This window comes from Phragmites australis, chromosome 5, assembly GCF_958298935.1.
Source record: "Phragmites australis chromosome 5, lpPhrAust1.1, whole genome shotgun sequence".
NCBI classification, from domain to species: domain Eukaryota; kingdom Viridiplantae; phylum Streptophyta; class Magnoliopsida; order Poales; family Poaceae; genus Phragmites; species Phragmites australis.
Window position 1 is genome coordinate 1,624,978 of NC_084925.1, and position 24,925 is coordinate 1,649,902.

General features: G+C 45.3%; 2 protein-coding genes across 3 annotated transcripts; both read right to left on the bottom strand.

Annotated features, from left to right (window-relative positions):
- Nucleotides 1-572: 572 nt before the first annotated feature.
- LOC133918299 (probable polygalacturonase At1g80170) lies at nucleotides 573-4,895 on the bottom strand. The gene is made up of 7 exons (XM_062362111.1): nucleotides 3,697-4,895; nucleotides 2,211-2,342; nucleotides 1,959-2,129; nucleotides 1,805-1,825; nucleotides 1,414-1,703; nucleotides 1,062-1,287; nucleotides 573-967 (listed from the first exon to the last, which is right to left on the bottom strand). Exons 1-7 carry the CDS (start codon nucleotides 4,042-4,044, stop codon nucleotides 653-655), a joined length of 1,503 nt encoding a protein of 500 aa, XP_062218095.1. The 5' UTR covers nucleotides 4,045-4,895; the 3' UTR covers nucleotides 573-652.
- Nucleotides 4,896-5,034: 139 nt separating this feature from the next.
- On the bottom strand, nucleotides 5,035-8,766 carry LOC133918300 (BOI-related E3 ubiquitin-protein ligase 1-like). 2 transcript variants are annotated; one of them, XM_062362113.1, is made up of 5 exons: nucleotides 8,589-8,766; nucleotides 8,383-8,476; nucleotides 8,069-8,237; nucleotides 7,081-7,433; nucleotides 5,035-6,539 (listed from the first exon to the last, which is right to left on the bottom strand). In XM_062362113.1, exons 3-5 carry the CDS (start codon nucleotides 8,223-8,225, stop codon nucleotides 5,994-5,996), a joined length of 1,056 nt encoding a protein of 351 aa, XP_062218097.1. In that variant the 5' UTR covers nucleotides 8,226-8,237; nucleotides 8,383-8,476; nucleotides 8,589-8,766; the 3' UTR covers nucleotides 5,035-5,993. The 2 variants fall into 2 exon arrangements, with proteins under 2 accessions (XP_062218097.1, XP_062218096.1); XM_062362112.1 differs by having other exon boundaries at nucleotides 8,359-8,476; nucleotides 8,589-8,765.
- Nucleotides 8,767-24,925: the final 16,159 nt, after the last annotated feature.

Below are 24,925 nucleotides of genomic sequence, written 5' to 3' on the forward strand. Positions count from 1 at the left end.
CGATGCAGCGGGCCGGGAAGACTAATGGGCCGATGCTATCCTCGTGGGCCGAGAGAAAGCTAGTGGGCCGTCGGCTGGGCAGCCTGGCGCGCATCCTGGCCGCAGAAAAGAGATCGGGCGGTGAGAGACGCCAGCGGGTGATGTATTTCATTTACCCATCACAGTTTCGTTGAGCTCCAACTCCAGCTTCACATCACATTTTATATTTATAAGCTAAGATAAAATAATTTAAATTTTTATTTTTAAATTAAAATAGAAATAAAATAGCTTACCAAACACTCTCGGTATACCTATAACTCTAACTCTACAAATCTCTAGAGTTAAAAAATACCTAACTATAATAATTTTTAAAACTAGAGCTTTGTCAAATAGATCCTCAGTTACCGATAAGGGCCTTTTTTTTCTTCTAAAACAGGTATTTTTACCCTCCGCTAGTGCCGGGATGAACAGCAACGCTCCACCATCGCGTTCTCGCATCGTGTCATAGGTGCCAATCTTTATGTAATAATTTGTACAAAACGCATGGTAAACACAAAAGATATTGGTAGAATTACAGGCAGTTATTTAACACACGTCAGAGTTAAAAGAGTTTGTTAAGTAAGTATTGGTCTTAGCATCCATGCATGACAGCAAGAGCGACGAGCATCTGAGCTCAGAGCTCGGTGTGCGGGATGGCCTCGACATGGTCGTCGTCCTCGTCGGTGTGGTCGTCGGGCGCGCCGCCGCATGTGCTGCTCCTGAGGCAGTCGGCGGCGGGGCGGACGCGGCCGTAGTCGGCGCCCGTGGCGCAGTTGCAGACGGCCTGCACCTCGCCCGCGCCGCCGTCGCCGCGCAGCAGGTTGATGTCGCTGAGCACGATGTCGCTGCAGGGCGCGGCGTCGCTGCACGCGAACTTGATCGCCTCCGCGCGCCGCGACGTGCCACTGATGTTGCGGTACGCCACGTTGCTCACCTGCACGTTCGACGTCTGCGTCCAGGCATCCGCGCACGAGAGAGAGAGAAAAGGACCCTTGGTGAGTGGATGACATGTGGGCGCGGAGAAGGCGGCGGCATGAGCAGACCTGGTTGTGGCAGGGATTCATGGAGTCGCAGTAGAACTGGTCGATGATGATGGGGTGGTCGACGTCTTCGACGACGACGTTGGAGAAACGCACGTTGCGGACGTAACCGGCGCCGCCCTGCCACGTCTTGATCCGGACGCCGTTCTGCGCCCGGCTGATCCTCGCCGTGTCCAGCACCACGTTCTCCACCGCCGCGAACGTGCTGTCCTTCCCCAGGCTCCCGATGCTGCACGCACGCACGCGCCGCCGTCGCCGTCGCCATCGCCATCGCGGTGCGCACCCGTCACAATACGCAACAGCGTATGCACAGCAGTAGTAGCATGTATGCATGAGCAGAGCAGCTTGGACTCACCTGATGCCGTGGCCCGGGCCGCAGTCGATGTTCTTCATCCGGACGTTGAAGCTCGCGTTCGCGATGGAGATGCAGTCGTCCCCGGTGGCGATGCGGCAGCTCTGGATGGTGACGGCGGTGGACTCGGCGACGTGGATCCCGTCGGTGTTGGGGCTGTCCGCCGGCGCCTCGACGTGCAGCCCCGCGACGCGCACGTTCCGCGACCGCGACACGGTGAGGTGCATCTGCTGCGCGTTCTGCACGCGCAGGCTCCTCACCCTCACGCCCCTGCACGAGTCGATCGTCAAGGCCTGCAACCAACCATCCGAATCAGCTCCAATTCGGTTGCGTCACCACGAACAGAATTCTCCAGCGATCGACGAGACCGGTTGTTTCTTCTTCTTTTTCTTACCGTGGGAGCAGGTTTGCATGGCTGAAAGCAAGCTCGCCGGCAAGAACAGCATGCACGAGCAAATGGTCCATCAGTCAGTGACATCAAGCTACGATGGATCTCTGGCTCTGAAGCAGCATTCAGTAGTGATCGATCAATAAGGGGACGGAATTACGTTGGACTTGTTGATCTTGCAGGAGCTGGCCCACCACTTGGAGCCGGCGCCGTCGATGACGCCGCCGCCCTGGACGCGTGCGCCGACGAGCCCCGAGAAGAGCAGCCACAGCCGTGGGCTCCGCGGGTCCCACTCCGACGGCTCCTCCGGCGCCACGATCGTCCCCTGGATCTGCACGGGACGAACTACTTCACTGGATTTGCACTGCCTCCTGAAGGGAAGCATCGATTGCTCACTGTCTGTTTCACTCACCTGAATGATCATCTTCTCCTTGCACGGCCCCATGAACTTGCTCGCGCCGACCTTGTAGCGGCGGCGGCCGCCGGGCACCAAGAACACCGCGCTGTCCAGCGAGCACGCCGTCTTCCACGCGTTCAGGAATGCCTAACAAGCAACATTATTTTTTGTGGCATATTATTAATGTAAAAAAACTGTTCTTCTTTACTGGATGGTAGCGCTTCTGACACTGTTTGGAAAGAAAAAAACAAAGGATCGGAGATGCGCTCATCCGAATGGAACGGCCAAGTCGTGTGAAATTAGATTATATTCCGTTTCTTGACGCAAGAAATAGATTATATTCCGTTTCTTGACGCACTGAATGACAGAAAGTGTAAGTGTATTCGAGATCTTCACGCTGCGGCGGATGGATGAGAGAAAGTGATGAAGCTAAGCAACCGCCAATGCAGAGGGAGTATCTGCAGGCATGGCCATCAGGTCTCCGGTCCTTTTCTGGACTGATCAAACCATCATCACACACAAAGTGTGGCTCCCTGAAATCGTAACGTCTGGATCCCTACTGTTTCATGCCACTGTCACTATTAACATATATATATATATACACACACGTGTACACACACCAATACAAACAACTCATAGACGTATATACACTTACACCATTATACCTACACAACACCTACTGAAAATTGATAAAGTCAGCATATATGTCTTGTTGTCGACAGGTAAAGATACAAATCAAACCTCCACAAACCAAGTCAAACATCTCATTTTTACATGACTCAGTATATAAGAGAAGACTTATAATAGCATGAAGACACAAGTAATGCTAAACTTTGTACTTGCGTTATATCAAATACCCAGCATATGTCTTCTTTTTGGAATAAAAAAAAATCAAGCACCCAGGATATGTGTTTTTTTATAAAAAATAATAAAGTTGCGTGTTTGTTGAATCTTGGTCTCAACTTTCAGTTATAGGTGACATCTTCGACGCACTAGCATAGAACAAACACACACACTAAAGAGAAATGTATGTATGGCCTCATAATTGGAATACGCATAACGCAAATGGATGGTCTTTTGTCTCCTTTTCAAAAGAAAATTCAGACTTGTCAGCAAATATAGATCGCTAGCTAATCCAACCTTTTCTGATTGATGAGGTCACCCAACCTATTTTCGTTGTGCCAAATACTAATCGGGCATGCGTCAAGTTGACTAACCAGTTCCTCGTAATCTTGAGAACGGACACCCTAAAATCCATCATATCTTCCGGAGTAAAAATGGTCAACAAGAAACGTTTCTGAAAGCGAAAAGTTCTTCGCCATTTTCATGGACGCGCGCACGATATTCTTGTGTCATACGTACACCTCGTCCCCGTTTGGAACGATAGAATTTTTTCCCCAGTTTATGTAGGAATTTGAATTGTTCCATATGGAATTTCTGCTTGTAAGGAACACAAGTAGATACAGAGATGATTAGCAGCCAGGAGCTGCAACGCACGCACCTCGGTGTCGTCGGCGTTGCCGTCGCCCACGGCGCCGAAGCTGTCGACGTTCACCACGTTCCTCCCCGTCGGCGGCCGGCCGATCCCCGTACCTAGCATCATGATGTGATCCTCCTCATCGTCGTTGTCGTCATCGTCGTCCTCCTCCCACTTCAAGTGATCCTCCTCAGCTTCTCCACCCCCGTCCGTCCACAGCTTCAAGAACCACTCCCTATCCTCACCTCCACCGCCACCGCCACCGCCGCCGCCGTCGACGTCGCCCACTGCCGTCCTCTCCACGGCCACGAACACCATCACCAGCACCAAGAACAGCATCACTCTCGCGCTTCTCCTCCTCCCTGCCTCCATTGCACGCTGCTGAAGTTGTTTGTCTAAACAAAGGCGTGTCTAATGGCGCGAAATGCAGATGATTGGATGCATGCGCATGCGTATACCTTGGCTTGCAAGTGTGTGGTAATTTATAGTACAGAACAGGAGAAGATCGATCGAGTAGTAGTCGAGTAGGAGAAAGAAAGAGGACGAGGAGGACTTGAAGTGCAAGTGACTAATATTGTGCGTGCGACAGATAGACAGAGAAAGGTGTGGTTTATGCTTTACTCATCCTCTGAAAAGAAAAGAAAAGAAGGCACTCCTTTCCCTTGGCATTTTCCATCATTTGATGGTGTCCATTTCTATTTGCTAATTTCTTGCAAGGCAATACTAATATAAGCTACACCAAGAGAGAAAAAATGACCAACTTTGGTGAGCCTACTATCAACGTATGCAACGTTATATGACGTGAAGGCATCGTTGCGATACGCAAGTCAGGCTTTGTTTGACATTGCGATGGCTTATAAATTTACAATATACACATAGATTTATTTTGAGATATCAACTAATTGGCAATCTTCATTTTAGAACCGAACAGAAATTTTTCACAAATGCCAACCAAGTACATGTGCCAATGGCCCTTTTTCTGCAATAAAATAAAATGAAATAACAAGGGGCCCTTTTGGTTGGCTTCCTATTATTGTGGGTGGCCTACGACATGCGTATTTTTTCAGGGATCACGCTAGCCAACAGTGAAGCCTACTACCGATACTATCAGGGATTGCGCGAGTGCCATGACATGAACTGCTCATGACTCCATTGCGAGACTTCAACTGGATTCTTGCAATCAGTCGCCAGTAGGCTTTATTTGCCTCGATCGATTCTTTAGAGAGCCGAGCTCTCTAAAAAATGGGATTTTGTTTTCAAACGTTCACTCAAGAGAAAGCCGTGCACCTAGATTTGAGTCCGGCCAAGCATGGTGCTCGATTACGCCCTCTACCAACCGAGCAAGCGAGTACGATCTCGAGAGATAGATAGGACGAAAATATTTTCTTCTTCAAAAGAAAGGATGAAAAATGCTATCACTTCAACCAACTTTGCACAAGATAAAATTGGTTGATATGACAACACTACGAATTTTTCGAGCTTCTGTTAGAAAGAGCAGGCCACATTTCGTGCTCACGCCCTGTTGCCAATAATGGATCATTCGGATACGGCGTGCATACGCATGCATCAGCGTCCAGGTGCCGATTCAGGCGCTACCCTTTTTGAACGATGAGCAGGAATTCAGGTGCTACCTTGAGATGCACTCTACCCTTTTCATTCGCACTAGGCCTGGCCCTGCCTGCCCGGCCACATTGCATAGCATTGCGTGTGGTGCTCGGCTTGCTCCACACATCATTCCTGCTGCAACTGCAATCCTAGCTATCACGATTCCACTCTATGATCTCAGCACTTGGATTTTTCTTCTTTTCGGAAACAATTAAACAATCCAATGGTTCATCATTATCCTCATTCTTTGTGCACCTAGATAAACATAAACATCATTATTCAAGGCTACCTGCAGTGTTGATGAAACTAGAGCTGCTTTTCAATTCTGATGTTCCTAAGAGCTACTAAAGAGGTTATCAAAAGACTAGAATAGAGAGCCACAGCTTTAGGTCATATGCAGCATGTTAGATTTAAGCGGCTAAAAGATATGTTCTGCTAGACATAAGACATGCTTATATATCAGTAAAACCAGGAGGGGGATGCAATATATATGTATTAGCATGCATATGGATTGCGAGATGCAAACCTGATTTCCTTTAGCTTCTGAAACCACGAGGGTGAGGTGACCTTACAGCTGGATTGGGTTCAGAACTTCTCAAGAAAAACATGCTAACATCTACACTACTGTTGGAGTATGCTTACCATCAACCCATAGAGAGAGAGAGAGGGCGGGTTACTTTTGTATATTGCTTGTCCACTTTGATATGTATATGATGTTATGACATGTTGATCTCAACACTTCCACTCTTGGGGAACCGGCAGACAGGGCACACATCAGCATTCCTCTCGCAATCAACGCACAAGCAAAGGTGGCGGCACGGCATCACCAGCACTGACGCCTCCTTTCCCCCGCACGACCTGCAAGCCCCCAGCCCCACGGCCGTGCTCTTGCTCCCGAGTAGGCTCGATTGGAAGAAGCCACTGGGTGCAGCATTGACGTTCTGGCTGGAAGCTGTGTGCTCCTCTTCGCTATCGCCAGAACCTTCTCTGGTGAGGTTGGTGTTCTGCGCTACCACCTGTATGAGCTTGCTCTTAAGGTTGTTGGCAACAGACTGATTGTACAGTGCGGCCGACTGCAATGACTGGATTTCCATGGCGACTTGTCTGATCTGCTCGTTCAGTTCTTTGCTCTTCCTGTTCATGGCCTCCGCCTCCAGTTCCTTCTCCCTCAGCTTCTTTCCTACTGCTCGTTCGAGATTTGCCAGGAATGATATCAGCTGCCTTTGATTCACCTCTTTTATCTGCTTACCAATTTGTTCCGCCTGTAGGAAAAAGAGACACATGGTAATGCGGATTGTTCATGTAATTCCACTTCCCATATGGTAATAAGGGAGTCACAGGAAGTAATCAGTTCTTTTTTTTTGGGGGGGGGGGGGGGGTTAACAACCAGAAACCTTAATAATTCAAAGGTCGAGTTACTTTGAACATTAGAACCAAGTGATATACTTCCTGTAACATGATATATTAAAACCAATAGACCCTAATATAGAGAGCCAGGACATATTAAAAAAACATGCTAGAAAGTAACATTGAAAGTTCTGTGAGAACTTGAAAAGAGGAAAATCAAAACCCTGTAACATGCCAATATATTTTGTAAATGCAACTTATAACTACAGCAACATATTTGGATAACCCAACGATTCCAACACAATTATAGTGCAAGGCGTCATATTTCTAAGATGGACTAAACAGAATAAAAACATTTTTGTAAACAAGTTCTAGTCGGTATATTGCACACTTAATGTCCCATCAAACACCACAACAAAGATTAGATCAATGAATGAAATTGCATGGAATATTTACCTGAAGTCTTAAGTAATAGCTAATCTCTTTGTTTTCTTTATCCATTTCAGCCATAAGATCATCAACAAAAGACATGGTGGTAGGCAACAAGGACATGCTTCCGCTACCAGATGTGATCGACGAATTGTGCTCATCATCCTCATAGGACAGCCTTAGACCAGTTGATACAGCACTTGGATTGCCAAGACGTGCTAACCGATCAGCATCCTGTTGATGATAGTTGTTCAAGGACATCTGGAGCTTGAGCTGCCTTTCATCCCCTGCATCAATGCTTGTATTCCTTGCTTGATTCATAGCAGAAAGGTGGTTGTTTCCAGTGTAATTACAATAACCAGCAGGACCAACCGCAGGAACTGCATTGACAATAAAACAAAGGTAAATGTTTTTTTACGATAAAAAAATGGAACTAAAATTAAGTGATGTGGCAAGAAGACATGGTGCAGCTAACTAGTTTCATTGAAGCTATAGGTGCTAATGTGTAGGTCTATGGCAAATCAAGGTAGCACCAGGATAATATGATGGCTAGTAGCAAGTAGGGTGTTTTCATTGTTAAAATGGTCAAAATGATTCTCACTTGTGTGGGATGAATTGTGCTGGCATTACATGCATTTTGAAGGAAGACAGTGGGGGAGATCCCCCCCCCCCCGCCCCTATTACATGCATTATTAGCTGATACTGATATAACTGAAGAGAAAGCTGATGGGATGGAAAATTGTGGCTGCAAATCTTGATGGTCCAAAATCCCACATTAACGTTCTGCTAGCAAACTCTAAGGAACACATACAACTAATGCACCGATATTAGCTCCATTCTGGCAATACGATGTGCAGGCTCGACTAAAATTTGCATAATTGTTATCCACAAATTTGGCTTCATGCTAGCCACAAACACAATCAAATCAGCAAAGCGCTTGCAAATCTGCTAGTAAATGGTTCGACTCATGAAAAATTACGCGGCAATCAATAAGCCGCCGCGTTATCCATCTTACCAGCGGCGCTTCCGAACAGCTGCAGCTGCAGCGGCGCCGACTTGGCATTAAACATGAACTGATTTTGATTCGGATTCGGATTCTCCATGGCGTTTGAGGGGTAGGGCGCGGGCGAAGAACCCAAGTGGCCACCCACCCGGAACGCTTCCCCGTCCATTCCACTCCTCTCCTGCCAAGAGCACAGAAGCAGTGGGAGGTGAATCACAGGGATTTTCCACACCCAATCACCATGCACACGAGGAACGAGGCAAACAACAATCGAAATCCTGAAAAGAAACAAATCCCCGCACCAGGAGGTACGCGCGGCAGATTACCCCCGAGAAGACGACGACGCCGCCGCCCTCCGATCGGGCACGAATCAGAGCCGATCCTGGGAAACCAAACCCTTGCCGATCCGATCGCTATTCCCTGCTCCGAACGCATGAAAAATTTTGGGGGAAAAATCAGGAACCGAAAACCTGCAATGCGATTTGGGGGCGGGGGTTGGAGATGACGGGATTGGACTCGGGAAAGAGCGCACCTGAACGCCGCCGCCGCCGCCGATTGCGCGCGATGCTGCATGATTGGGATGGGGTTGTGGAATCCGCTGCGAGAGCGTTGGAAATTCCGCAATTTATTGGCGATTTTTCGCTTCGCGTTGCTTGATTTAAAGCGCACAGGGAAAGGAAAGGGGAAGAGGATTTGGGAGAGCGCCTCCACTCCAGCAGTTGCCACGCACGCCTCCGAGCCACGTCACCTCACCTCACTTCGATTTTTTTTAATTTTTATATTTCAACTAAAACATAAATATTAGAAATAATATCAAAACATGAACTCAACTTATGAAGATGTGAATGTACCGTAGTAGTCTGCTGAACGAATACATCGAGAGTGGTGTCATAGTATGATTTCATACGAGATAAAAAGGAAGAGCTTATTCGCTAATCTTTCCTAATTTCTTCATTTACTTTTATTAATAAAATGATTTATATATACTTAGCCGGTAATGACACGAAGATACTTAGATAACGAGAATAGATAGTAAAAATAGTAAATTATTTGAATTTTAAGGTTTTTATTAGATAAGAGAATAGCGGAAAAAATAACGTGAGAATCCACTCATCTTTTCTATAATAAATATTTTTTTATTTTTTTGAAAAATAGGCCTCTGAACTATTTTTTCAAACGGAATTATATTTTTCTATAATTTGAAAAATAGAAATAAAAAAAATCACCTCACTTCACTTACTGCTACTAGCAGGCCCGGTCCATATGGATATTGCCCAGAGTGCTGGGCCAGCCTCGCGTGTGTGTTTGGGCCCAACTTGCAGTTGCATCTCAACACGGCCCGGCCTCTTTTGTCCTGGAATGTTGTATCTGTGCTTTCCATTAGAATAATAGACCCCTCTCTCGGCCTCTATTTTTTAAAGAAGAAGAAGAAAGAAAAAAAAGAAAGTGACGATGCAAGTTTTTTAATAATGGAAGTATAACTTCCACCAACAAGACGTTCTAATGCACATAACTATTTTTAAAAATAGATATTCAAATTTGTATCCAGAGAACTTAAACTTAGATGATCTATTCGTACATCTTTATCCTCGACCAACTTCCACTCCTGGGAACGCATGGATGCACCATACATGTGAACTCGATCGAAATGCAGACGCATATCTCCATACATGTGAAATCGATCGAAGCTGTAACAGTTTAACGCATGCATGGTTTCAGACTGTCAGTCTAAAAACACAGAACTCGTTTCAGCAAGAAAACAGTAGAACTACACTATAGCATGCAGCAGCAGCAAAACAAACGGGACAAGGCATAGGCGGAGCGAAACGCTGCTTCCGCGTGGCTTGCTGGAGCACGACACACACGCTCTGCATTGAGCTAGCTTGCCAGCTTGAGGCAGCGGCAGAGAGCAGAAAGAGAAACCGGGGCGGCAAGCTGCATGCGGCAGGGCCGGCCGGCTCACGCGAACCGCGCCATGCATGCCATGCGCGGCAGCCAGTAGCAGTAGCAGTACACCAGCAGCGACGGCGCTCGATCACAAGGATGCGATGCTGCTCCTTCTTCCTCCTCCTGCACGCACAAGCTAATCAGCTAGCTCTAGCTGGCCTGGCCTGCTGGTTAAGTATAGACGCATGCCAGCACAATGGATCATCAGCTCACCAGTGCATGCATGCGTTCGATCTCGTGTAGATTCATCTTTCGGTCCACCGTCGATCGACTCATCGAGTTGTTATATATCTTTGTTCCTCCTCGGTCGGCAGATAGATTGACAGATCGGCCGGTCGGTCGGTCGGTCGGCGGCGCAAGCGGATTCAGAGACGGTCGTCGTCGTCAGTATCTCCGGCCTCCGGCGCTGTTCGTGCACGCTCAGTATGAAGTCCGAGGTACTGCCAGGTATGTGCACATAGATAGCTGCTGTCTCCTCTCCGGCAATTTTATCTAGTTTAATTTGGTGCATCTGTTGCTAATTGTGTTTAAATATATATTTTTTGCGTGCCTGATGTGAGCCTTTCAGTGACATGTCTGTCGTTCAAGATTGCATGACGATGATTTAATTTTGGTAACTAGTTGTTTGCCATGGCTTGATGATTGACCGATTGGTTGGCTGGTTGATGAGGGTTGTGTGCTTGTTGCCAGTGACGGACGCAACAAAGTTATGGAGAAGGCTGATCTTCTTCCTTCTCCTCCTGTACCTGGTCTCCCTCTTTCCTTCTCTTGAAAAAAATGGAAGGAGTGATTAGAGGGCTACAGGGGAGTGGCATTCCATAGGGGAGGCTTGAGCCCCTCTCGCCCCCTAAAGATCCGCCGCTTATGGTTGCTCTAGTGCTGAATCTTGTGCCATCAGCTTGTTTTCCTTGTTGAGGATATCTTTAAGAGAACTTCAAATGTTTTCCTTGATAAAGAAGGCCAGAGGAATAATACAGAGTTCACTGGTTGAGGTCAGACATGTGTAGGCTTCAGCCGACCCAGGGAAGCTGTTGGGAAAATCAAGCCCAGAGAAACTGAGGGGCCCATTAAACTCATTTACGAATGGGCTCATGTAAGAGCCCAGAGGGATGAGAGGCCCATCAGGTATTCCTAAATGAAGGCAGCCTATATGTCTTGACCTACTACAGTAGTCTAGCCTTCCAACGGGTGACAGTAGTTTAGTTCTCAATTTTTCAAATGGACATTTATTTTTATAATTTTTGTATTTTCAAAATATAAAAATGAAAAAAGCTCCAAAAAAACGTAGCAGGAGGAAGAACATGGGTTCTGAGTTGCTTCTGTGATGGGGGCAATAATTACTCTTAGATGCCTCCTAATCCTAATCAAATCAACAGAAGGGTTCCACATGCTGGAGTGAGCAATAGTTTTCTCTTTTCTCTTAGTTGAGAAGATGGCTTGTTAGTGAATCATCCAATCAAAAGTAGCAGCAATACACGTATTAGTAGGCTAGTAGTAGTTCTTAACAATCCAAAAAGGCAAAAACCTTATACATCTCCGTTTCTTTGGGGGAGGGTAAAAAGGCGAGCGGCCTGCGGCAGCATCTTTGAGTAGGGAAAGTAACTTTGAGGAAAAGATCACCGCAGCCTGCGACATGCATGCAGAGGCACCAAGAAAAGAACGGACATCTCGGCGGTGCTGAGAACTGACACCAGAGAGAGAGAGAGACTGCATCTTATTTTTCAGAGCCGACACCAGAGAGAGAGAGAGCCTGCATCTTAATTTTCAGAGCGCAAAACGGTAGCTTTTCAAGAACAACGAACAGCCCGTATGAAATGCAAAGAACGTAGTTCAGTAGCGAGAGTCAGATTGAGGATCGGAAGGGGCAACATGGCCCATGCATATATGCAGCTTCTCTTTTCCTTTTCCTCTGTGTGTGCCTGCTTTCTGTCTCACCAAGTTTGACCTCGGTGTAGAGTAGCTGTAGGATTCAGCGATTGTGTTTGCTTGCTTGCAATTTGAGCGCAAATAAACAGCATCCCGCTAGGTGGCAGCGAGTAATTTATCATGTATTTCATTCTCAATCTCTCCAGCTCAGACAAAGTAGTCTCTTGTTCTGCCAAGTGCAATGCAGAATTGCAAAACATCACAAAAAGGACCCTAGTTCTGCCAGGCGCAATGGAACTGAACCGGAGCAAAAAGATGTAAACAAGTTTAGGTGCCTGCTAATTTGCTGATGTAAAGATAGAAATTAAAGATAATTTACTGATGTAAAGATAGAATCGGCATATGCTTTGTATAGGAGATTGCCGTAATCTCAGGATCGGTTGTGATCCTTTCCTTATACAATACGTTGTATCTCTTATATATATGTGAAGAGAATATCCTAGTCAGATTTCCAATTATGTCAATCCATACCTTAACATGGTATCGAGCTCGATCCTATTCGTTTTTTTTCTTCTCCCAATCCCATCTCTCTCATAGCAACGCCCACCACCATCCCCGCCGCCTCCTTCAGTAACTTCATCACCGTGCGCCTCTCCTGCACCAACTTCCTCATGTGGAAAGCTCAAGTCATCCCGGTGATGTGTGGCTAGAACCTGTTCGACTACGTTGATGGTTCGATCCTGCCACCGTCTTGCATGGTCAAGAGCTCCAGCGATGCTGCTATTGAAATCCAGCGTACGCACAATGGTTCCAAACAGACTAAAGTGTGCTCGACGCTCTCCTCTCCTCAATGATGGAGGAGATTCTTGGATAGATGCTCTGTAAGCCTACGTCCGTCGCCGTCTGGTCAGCGCTGCATTCCATGTTCTTGACGCAAAGCTGGGTTAGCATCATGCAGATCTAGTGCCAACTGTCAACCTTGAAAAAGAATGACATGTCGGTCACTAAGTACTTTCGAAAGATGAAGTCGTATGCCGATACCATGGTGACAGTCGGCCATCCCCTCACCAACGAAGAAGTTATTGGCTACATCATGACCGGTCTCGAGCCAGAGTTCAATCCTCTCATGGCCTCCCTCACCATGTACAATGGTCCGGTGAGTTTGACCGAGTTCTATGCTTTTCTTCTCAATTTTGAAGCCTGACAGGAGCATCATACGCAGTCTGATACCATCATCTCTGCCGCCAACAACCCGCACCGGCGACACCTTCAACAACAACTCTCGCCACCATGATAGCAACGGTGGTCATGGTGGTGGGGGTGGTCACGGCGGGCAAGGATCCAGGCATGGCCGTGGCTACAGGGGAGGAGGCCGGTCCCGACCTAAGTGCCAGGTCTGCGACAAATTTGGCCATGAAGCGTTGTGGTGCTGCCATCGCTTCAACCATGCCTATCAGCCCGATGAGCAGCGCGCAGGCAACTCGGCATCCACTGGCATGTACAAATTGACACCAATTGGTATGTTGACACCGACACCACCGAGCACCTCACCAACAATCTTGAACAACTCACTATGCAAGAACGCTACACCGGCAAGGATCAAGTGCATGTAGTCAATGGTACAGGTTTGCAAATTTCTCATATTGGTCATTCCACAATTTTTGGCTCCCATGATTCTCTTATCCTCAGTAATATACTTCATGCTCCTCAGCTTAGCAAACATCTCCTTTTGGTTCACAAGCTTGTTTCTGATAATAATGTTTTCATGGAATTTCATCATGATTTTTTTCTTTGTCAAGGACAAGGGCACAAGGAAAGTACTTCTACATGGTAGGAGTAAAGGAAGTTATTATCCAATTCCCTTGGGCCGACCATCATTATTTGCTAATCGTCCTGAAGTGTCGTTTGGAGTCAAGGTGTCTGTCGATCAGTTGCATCACCGCCTAGGTCATCCCTCCAATAAAATTGTCAAGTCCGTTGTTAGGTCCAAATAAATTCTCATGCTCACCCCGTACTGACTCAAAATGTGATGCATGTCTATGTGCTAAGAGTCACCAATTGCCTTATAAACCGTCTACTCATATTACTTCTTCACCTCTTGAGTTAATTCATACTGATGATTGGGGTCTAGCTTTACCTTCGGTTGGTGGTTTTCAGTATTATCTCAGTTTTGTAGATGACTATAGCCGATTCACTTGGATTTATTTGCTTAAGCACAAGTCTAAAGTTGAACAAACTTTTTATGCATTTTAGAACCACGTTGAGCACTTACTAAATACTAAAATTCGGTGTGTTCAGTCTGATTAGGGTGGTGAGTATCATACACTTCATCGCTTTTCAGCGACTCAATATTTCCCATCATGTGTCTTGTCCTCATACGTCTCAACAAAATGGGATTACCGAATGGAAGCATCGTCATATTGTCGAAACCGACCTTGCACTTTTAGCACACTCTTCCCTTCCAATTTGTTTTTGGGATGAAGTTTTTTTCACCGTGTGTTATCTTTATAAATTGCATGCCTGGCCCCATTATTGGTAATGTTTCTCATCTCACGAGCTTGCTTAAAATCTCTCCAGATTATTCTTTCCTTCATGTTTTTAGGTGCGCGTGTTGGCCTAGTCTTTGGAAATACAATGCTTGCAAACTTGAATTTTGATCTATAATGTGTGTCTTCCTCGGCTATAGTCCCATGCAGAAAGGCTATAAGTGTCTTGATCAATCCGTTGCCATGTCTATATTTCTTGTGATGTGATCTTCGATGAAAATCACTTCCCGCTTGCATCAACCACAGACCCCAAGCCTGACATGTCCATCTTGGCCCCTCCTGTGTCTTTTCCCACCACCGAGTCGGTTGTCCAAGATGTCCCTATGAGAAATTATAACATGCCATTATTGCCTACTAACTCTTCTGATGCAGATTGTTCAACACAGCCTAGTGTGCTCGACGTGCATGCTCCCAGTCCCAACACTGCGTCATTGGGTCCGACTGGAGCTCTTCCTAGCATGACTGATGTAACCGTTGGTGCTCTCCCTCATGACCAGTCTATGGCCGATGGATTGTTTTGGTCCCAATCACTGGATGCATCAGTCATAGGTGTGGCCGACATCAGCATAGTCTACTCCGAGTGCCCCCCCTGCATCTGCACCTGTTCTGAGTGCACCGATGGGTGCATTTGTACCTCCTATCCAGCCATCAACATTGACATCTCTTCTGGTTGGCCAGGTCTCTGGGTCCTCTCATCTGATGCAAACTTGTCACAAAGACAACATCGTCGTGTCAAAGGTGCTGATTGACGGTACGACCCGCTACAATCCATCTCGATGGGGTTTTCTAGCTGAACAAGCTACTTATCACACGGCTCTCTCTGATCTGGCATAGCGTCAGGCTATGGAATCTGAATTATGGGCCCTTCAGCTTATCAAGACTTGGATCCTTGTTTCTCAGCCTCTAGGTATCAATGTTGTTGGCAGTAAGTGGGTTTTTAAGATTAAGCAACATCCAGATGGCTCCATTGATAAGTATAAGGCACGCTTGGTAGCTCAGGATTTTACACAACAGTATGGCATTTATTATCTAAATACTTTTAGTCTGGTTATGAAACAAGCTACCGTTCGTCTTATGTTATCTCTGGCTGTTTCCCAAGGTTAGCACCTCCGTCATCTGAACATTAGTATTGCTTTCTTGCATGGTTTTCTTGATGATTGCATTTTTTTTTTTTGATGAAGATGTTTACATGCAGCAATGCTTTCTTCCATCTTATGTCTGCAAACTTCAACAGTCGATCTATGGTCTAAAGCAGTCACCACGTGTCTAGTATTCCCGGCTCAATGATAAACTTCAGCAGTTTGTTTTTCATCCTTCAGTTGTTGATACCTCTTTGTTCATTTTCCATCTTGGCAACATCTCAATTTATATGTTGGTTTATGTGGATGACATTGTCATAGCCGGATCCTATCAACAAGTTGTTGATCATCTCTCGCAACATTTGTCCACTTCATTTTCGGTCAACGATCTTGGGCCACTCACCTCTCAGTATTAAGGTGACTTCCAATTCAAGGGCCATATTTTCGAGTCAACATAAGTATGCAAATGATCTTCTTCATTGTGCTTATATGGAGAATTATAAGGCCATCTCAACACCTATGTTGATGACTGATAAGTTGTCTACGGGTGGCGGTAAGGTTCTAACCACTGAAGATACTTTTAAGTACCGCAGTATGGTTGGTGGTCTGCAATATTTGACTCTTACATGACTTGAAATCTCTTTTGCGGTAAATAAGGTGTGCCGGTTCTTGGCTAAACCCACTGATGTACAATGGGAAGCGGTGAAGCGGATCTTGCGATATATCAAAGGAACACTCAAGACCAGATTGAGAATACGATGTTCAAAGTCAATACTTTTTATTGTTATGATGCCAACTGGGCCAGGTGTGTTGGTGATCGACGCTCGACTGGTGGCTTTGCAATTTTCTTTAGTCCAAACTTGATATCTTGGAGCTCGAGGAAACAACCTATTGTTTCTCGGTGTAGCATGGAAGCGGAATACAAGGTGCTTGCAAATGGAACAGCGGAGGTAACATGGATTTAATCTTTGTTAAAGGAGCTAAGCATAATACAATCACGACCACCGATCTTATGGTGTGATAACCTTGTGCAACTTACTTAACGGCAAATCCAATGTTCCATATTAGAACGAAGCATATAGAAGTTGATTTCTATTTCATTAGAGAAACGGTTGCACTTTGAGCTCTTGAAGTTCGGTTTGTATCTACCAGTGATCATGTGGCTGATGTTTTTACAAATCTGGCTACAAAGCTCATGTTGGATTGACTGCGTCACAATCTCAATCTTGTTTCCACCTATCGAGATTGAGGGAATATAAAGATAGAAACTAGAGATAACTTCCTAGTTTGTTTGTATATAATCGGCATATGCTTTGTACAGGAGATTGCCTGTCATCTCACGATCGGTTATGATCGTAGTACACTACGCTGTACCTCCTATATTGTATATGTGAAGAGGATACCCCGAGTCAGGTATCCAATTACGCCAATCCATACCTTAACTGCTGAAAGTATTGGGACACGCACCACACAGTTTAGCTGATTAGGAGAAAAGAGAAGAAAAAAAGAAGCAACGCAGCAGTGCATCTCTGCTCTGATTACGAGAGATGGATTGAACCCGCCGTGGAATCTATGTACGACTCCGCTTGCCTACGAGTGGTACCTTCCAAAGGGTTTGAAACCCGGAGCTCGGTCCCTGCACTTGTATCCATGGCGAGAAAGATGGTCGCGAAAGCAGCTCGCTCGGGAGAATCGCCCGAGCTACTAGCATGCATGCCTCTTTGTAGTCCGTGTGACCTCTGAATTCCGATGAACCTTTGTTTGTTTTCTTTTCTTTCCTCCCATGCATCCTGTTCCTGCTCATCAAAAAGGAACCGCCATGTTTGTTTTGTTTTGTATTTTTTTATCACAATAGGGTGCACATAAATGCTTGTTTTGCTTTGGATTACGTATCGGTTTCATCATTTCTTTAAACCTGGATTTGCACATAACAACAATAGTAGGGCGCAATCCTCCTATCTCATACGGAAGTACAACTACATATATCTTTACGCATATAGAGAATATCTTGTTTATCTATTTTTATTATCTAATATTTATCTATCCGTTGATTTTCTTACTAAATTTATATTTTTTCACTTATCCTTTTAGTATAAATCTCATACCTAAATAAACGGGGCTAATAAATCATACGTTGGATGCGCTAGTGGAATTTTCGGCAGCAATCAGCCGCAGAGGAAGCAATCTCATGCCGGCAATCCAGCTCGGCGGATGTGTCATCCGCATGCATCCAGCGAACTGAAGGAGCACGCACATCCCCCGAAACCCACAGCGAGCTGCTGTCGCAGCCTCTGCCTGCACCGTCTTCCATGCGTCCCGTCTTTCTCTGCTCCTCCAGCTCCGTGGCACGCATGGCTACCCGCGTTTGTCTCGTCCGCAGAGAATGAATCTCTAGGGGGGAGGAGAGGACACCAAACACTGGCTGCAATAGCCAGTTTGCATGCATGCAAGCTGCTCCTCTCACTCTCTCTCTCCCTCCCCTTCTCTGAAACGGGATGCATGCAGATGCAGATGCAGTGCAGCTTCTCTATTCTTTGGTGATGTCTCCATCCTCGTGCTCCTTTCCTCCATTGGGAGAAGAGAAGGCTTACAAGTACAGCAGCGCCATCCGTTTGTTTCTCTCTCTCTCTCTATCTCTCTCCTTCTTGGGCCTCGTATTGCAATTGCAATGCTTCTCTCTCTCATTGCACTGGCACTGGAAGGCTGCTACCCGTGTGAGTATCTGAGTAGTGGCGATGCTGCACGAGGTGCCTGTGATCTTTGGCAGATTTGGGTGCGTGCTGCATCATGGGTGCCGGCAAATCGCCACCACAAATCATGCGCCTTTTGCACCAAAATCTTCTGCGTATTCACCGAGGACGGAGTGGTTCATCTATCCGTGTTTTTACCAGGATAAAATTAATTAACATACGTTTTGACCCATGATGACACTGTTAACAAAATGTACTCGGGATGGGGATCGAATCAAGGGTAATCGATTTCGTCTAAAATTCAAGGGTGGTGATCGAAAGCAGGATCCATCTAGAAAGAAAGGAAGGGTCCAGCCGGTATATATATATACACTCGACTTTATTTACTTGCCGCGTTTCCCAACACAACAGTACTCCTCTATGCAGCTATATTGACTAAAGCAATTGACCCAAGTAGTAATATAACACGGTTCCATTCTTTCGACACTTACAACTCAGCAGCTAGTATAAAAGCCTTAAACTGTACCACTGCTGGTACCTCACGACGCTACACACGGTAAAGCGTACAACTGGATATATAGTTTTACTATCAACACTTCTTTTCAAATAAGGACTTCATGTCAGAGCTTGCGTCTGTGTTGAAAAGTCCGAGCTGCTTTTCCACATATGTGTGATGAGCTTTAACAATAACCTGCGGACTTCCTTTGGTTGTTTAGTGTTTGGTTTTTGTTATTCGGATGCTCAAGTCGTTAGGTATTTTGTTGTTTGGTCCTAAATTAATTATGCAGTTGTTAAGATTTTTGAATCTGATTTCTTAACTAAATTAATTCTTTTCTTCTTTAATAACGTCAATATCATTGATACCGTCTTTCAAAAAAAAAAGAAAAAAACATTATCAAAACTTCACGGATTCTTCTTCCTGCTGGTTTGGTTTGGTCTGGTCCTGTTAGAGTGCTAGTCCTATCCAAAACCTAAAGCACAATTCATCATCACCGAATCTCTCCCAAGCACATGCTGCATTGCTGTTCATCAACAGCCAAACAAATATAGATAGATCGATAAATTAGCTCGATCAGCTCAAAAACCTGTTCAGTCACGTGCTTGAAAACCAAGGCTCTTTTGGTCGAGAGCTGTCCAATATGACAAGCACCATCTTTTCCTCGCCGATGGGAGGAGGATAGCACGCCACTGAAATGTATATACTACTCTTTTTGTTTAAAAATATAAGACGTATTTTATTTTTTAAAAAAATAAATTTGATAAATTTTAACTAATAATTAGTGAATTATATGCATGCTTAATATATAAGTTTTATTTTAATATGATATCGATTTTATAGCAATTGATAATATATTATAAGAGAAAAATGATCAAGTTTATTTTTGATAATATTTTTAAAACAAAATACGTGTTATATTTTTGAACGGAGAAAGTAGTATACAGCGGTCGTCAGACGGCACACATGCACCCAATATGGAATACATTGCTGTCTCGCTTGTTGGTTTCGCACAACAGACAGACGGAATAGATGCAGACACGAAGCAGCAGTACGTGGCCATCAGCATGCATCCTTGTTCCTGCACGGTTCACGGGCGCGACAGGTCCGGCGTCCCCGCCGGGTGTTGGGCCGTAGCAGCAGCGGGGCAAGCTAAGTTGCCCGCCAAATCATGCCGACGAGAAGCAAGAAGGAGATGCATGGTCCATGCATGCAGACGTTTCGGCGCCATCTGTGCACTATGTATGCATGCATCGTCCTAGCTAGCTTCTAGATCTATAGCCACCATTGACGTACATGGGATCTAATAGATAGAATTGTTCTCATTGTCACAGTCACATGCATCCACTGTATAGTACTGTACTATTGGCCGGGCTAGGGTTTTTTCTTTTGGCGATGATATTCTTGGGCTAGGGCAGGCTAGGGCTGGCTATTGGGTGATCGACTATTCAGCAGCAAGCAGCAAGCAGCAGGCAGGGTGTCCAGATCATCAGAGACTAGCTAGCTTATTTGAGTTTCTGTTAGCTTTCGCTAGAAGCCTGAGTAAATAGCATCCTTCTGTTAGCTTCTGTTTGTGGTTTTTAAGATGTAAAATTAGTTTTTATTATTAAAAGATCAGAAGTAAGTTTGGATCTACTTATATTAGGAGCAAATTTTTAAAGAAATCAAAAACTTATAGAAGCCAAAACACTAGCTTGCTGTAGGGCTGTCCTTGTCTAGAGTATATGCTTGTTCCTCTTATTGGACGGCTCGGATCAAACTAACCCAAACTGAAGCTCTCCAAGACCAAAGGGCGTCGGTGCTGCTTGTGTTCCTGGAGGGCTGTAGCTAACACAAATTCCAATCATTTCTCTCCCTCGCAAAAATAAAAATAAAAATCAATCGTTTCTCATGCTTAAGTATCGAACAATTATTGCCCCATTGCCCAACTAATTGTGAGGTTTGGATTGCATAACACGGAACTTCCAACATTATTGCACAATTATCAGTTACAGTTCGTCTGTCAGCCATGGATCCACTGAAAAGCAGGACGGATCCAGCGCTAAGAATTAGGGACCTCAACCTCTTCTTCTTCTCCCTCTCTCTCTTCTCTTTTTTTCTGTTCTTCTTTCTCCTCCTCTTTCTTCTCTTCTTTTCTTCTTTCTCTTCCATGTCAAAAAATTATAAAGGGACTTGGAGGTCACTTAAGTGTTCTCTTCTCTTTTAAGGGCTCAAGCTCCTTAGCGCCCCCTGGATCTGCCCATAGATCCGGAGTGTCTCACTGGTGTCGCTGGACACCAATGAATTTTGCAAATCTAAGGCAAAAGTACTGTAGCTCCAAGACACTGCCCATGATATCAACACCATTGACAACAATGCATGCTTCTCTACGTTGGATCCGTCCCTAACTGAAAGTGAAACCCCAGAAGCAAGAAGATGGATCGGAGCAAAGACGCATGCTCAGCTTAGGCACCCAAGCCTCGGGCCAGGTAATCCTGATGTATCTATCGTGGCCGTACACGTGGGAATGGACGACGAGCGATTGATTCGGCTCCCCACTCCGCACGTCGCCCCATGGAATGGCATCCCACTCGCTCTCTCTCCTAGTCTCCTGCACCTGCATTGTCTCGTCTCTCCTCGTTATCGTTCCCGCCGGACGACGGAGACTGCAGCGAAAGCGACGCTGTCCCTGCCGCTGACTTATGCCTCAGGATCACACGCACATCTCATTATGATCAGTACGTATACGATTAGTTTATACCTGATCACGAACATGCTTGACCAGAACGTGTGCGATCTATTCGTGTGTGGTCATGACCAGTTTACGTCCGACCATACAAGCGTTCAACCACATGATGCTCGAGCATGTGACCAGCAAGTATATGCTCGTGTAGCTATACACGAGTCACGACCTACTCAACGAGATATAAAGATAGATCGAATATATGTAACTCGAACTTGAAGAGAATATATTTCTGCAATCTTATCGGGATCATACAAGATTCAGAGCGGATTGAAACTTTTTTGGTTGAAAATTTAGACTCTATTAACTCGCTACAATCTAGGGTTATAACTCAATATTTAAAATAACTGCTAACCGAACTCTAAACTGAATTAATTCTGATTCAAACTCTAACTATACCTACTCCTACACACATATGTTATCCGACCCATATACGAACTAAAGTTTCTGACTTGAACACGACTCCTTGATTTCGCTTCACGTGAAATGAGTCCCTGAAATGTACGAGATGTCGCATAGAGGTGGGTGAATAGGCGATTTCTGAAATTTAAAAACTTTACAGCGGATTACTGAATTCAGATACTCCGGGTTAATCCGGATACTCCATGTTATATAAAACCCGGATACTCCGGCCTTACCCGGATAGTCTGAATTATACAGGAAAACCGAAAGTAATGAACTTTCGAGTAAATCTAAATGATTCTATAGGTTACCACAGGTTCTAAAAGAGGTCTAAATATCTTATCACCAACAACCTGCAGTCACAAGCACACAAACAAGTAGATCAAGAAAATCCCCAAAGATTAACTAAAACAAGTAAATGTGCAACAAGGTAAAGTGGACAAGAGTTTGTTCCTGAAGTTCGACCACTTTACAAAAAGATGCCTACATCTCCGTTGAGGAGCTCACAAAGAGCCGGATCTTTTCCAACCCTTTCCTCTCCCAAGCGACCACAAAGATCAAGCGAGAGTTCTTACTCAATCAATGAGGGTAATACAAACTTCACAGGGTACTCCACAAATTCGGGTGCTCTCTTGGTGACGCCTTGCCGTCTAGGAGCTCAAAACTCCACGAGAAAAGAATGCGAATTGAAAGCTTGTCGATGACCTCAAGTGCTCAAGAGTGAATTTTAAATTTCTAGCATTCAAACTCACTTCCCAAAACCTAATCTCCAAATATTGCACAAATTAAAGCTCTAGAGGAGTTAGGAGGGCTATTGAATGGCTTTGAATATATTTGTCCATGAGTTGGTTCAGCAGCTACACAAGAGGGGGTTATGGGGTATTTATAGCTCACGTCAAAAAAACTAGCAGTTACAGTGTATTTTAAACTGACCCGGAGTATCCGACTCCGAGTAACACATGGTAACGTAGGCAAAAATACTGTCCGGAGTCTCTCCGGAGGGTCCGGAGTTACCAGAACCCGAAGTATCCGGGCCAACCTGGAGACTTTGGGTTAAGCACTTAAGGCGTACCCGAGACTCTCTGGCGGAGTCTCACTCGGAGACTCCGGCCACGAACAGAACACCGAAGTATCCGGGCTAACCCGGAAACTACAGATTAAGCACACAAAGTTTACCCAAGACTATCTCGCGGAGTCTCACTCGGAGACTCCGGCCACGAACAGAACACCAGAGTATCCGGTCTAATCCGGAGACTCCGAGTTAAGCACACAAGCTTACCCGAGACTCTCTGACGGAGTCTCACTCGGAGACTCCGGCCACGAACAGAACATTGGAGTATCCGGGCTAACCCGGAGACTCCGGGTTAAGCACACAAGGCTTACCCGAGACTCTTGGCGGAGTCTCACTTTGGCCACAAACCGAACACCGGAGTATTCAGGCTAACTCGGAGACTCCGGGTTGAGCTTCTCAAACTTAAACCGAGACTCTCTGTTGGAGTCTCACTCAGAGACTTTGACCAACTGAACAGAGTCTAGAGTATCCGGGTTCACCTGGAGACTCTGGGCTCAGACAACTAAAACTTTTCCCCGATGTTCATGAGTGATTGTGTCTCTCAACTTTTGGTTCTAAAAGGATATTTTGAGCACTGAGACACCTTCAAGACTATCAACATGCATCCCTCCTGATAGTACGGCTATCCTTAACTCAATTTAAAATAAAATAAATTAAAGCCTATTGAGTAACTACACGTCGCTTCTCTTTTCTTTTTGAGGGACACCAACATCTCTTAACTTAACTAATGAGACTTAAAACCTGTTCATAACTTCAGCAAGCCCATTAGTCCCTTAATCGTTTGTCATCAATAAACCAAAACCCACATAGGGGGCCTAGATACACTTTCAGTCCCCGAGGCCCACGCTGGGATTAGTCCAACATACTCCCCCTAATTCGGACATGGGCTGAGATAACAAATTCCCAGTAGATGTCGCATGACCGCCAGGTTCACCGCCGGTAATGCCTTCGTCAGAGCATCGGCTCGTTGCTCCTCTGTGCAGATGAACTCCACTTCAATATGGCCTCCTTCAACACACTCACGAATGAAATGAAACTTGGTGTCAATATGTTTGCTGCGGCTGTGAAATACTGGATTCTTAATCAAAACAATTGCCGATTTATTGTCATCCAACAGTTTCACTGCTTTGGACTCTTCTCCTGTTAGCTCCTCCAACAGACTTCTAAGCCACAAAGCTTGGCATGCCGTTGCTGTTGCTGCCATGAATTCAGCCTCACACGAAGACAGAGCCATCGGTTTCTGCTTCTACGAGTTCCATGATACTAAGCTATCATTGATATAGAAAGCCATACCTTCAGTACTCTTCCTATCATCCATGTCACCAGCCAGATCACTATCAGTGTACTCGGTGATTACTTCTTCTCTTCCTCCTCTCGAATACAAAAGACCATAATGAACAATTCCATTTAAATACCGAAGAATCTGCTTCAATGCCTTGTGATGCATCATCGTGGGATTCTCCTTGAATCTGTTTGCCACCTCGACACTAAATGAAAGGTCAGATCTTGTATGGAGTAAATACCTTTGACAACCAATGATGCGGTGATATTCAGTTGCATCCACCGGCTGCCCATCTGGATCCTTATGCAGCTGGGTCCCCTGTTCCATAGGGAATTTTGTGGGATTGCAATCCAGCATACCAAAATGAGCAAGGATCTTCTTCACATATGTTGTTTTCTTGGTTGTAATTCTCCCATATTCCTACGTTACCTCAATCTCGAGATAGTAATTGAGCAATCCGAGATTGGTTATCTCGAAGTCACTCATCATCTGCTGCTTGAATCCCATAATCTCCTCTGGACTTTTTCCTATCACAATGAGATCATCAACATATACTCTGACTACAACACCTACAAGACCTGATCCTCTTGTGTATACGGCCTGCTCTTGTGAACATCTGCTGAAACTAATCTGTTTCAAGCTCCTGTCAAAGTCCATACAACGCCTTGCTGAGTTTGAGCACGAGGTGCTCTTTGTTCTTCACTTCAAATCTCTCCGGCTGGGCCACATATACTTCCTCTTCAAACTCACAATTTAAGAATGCTGAC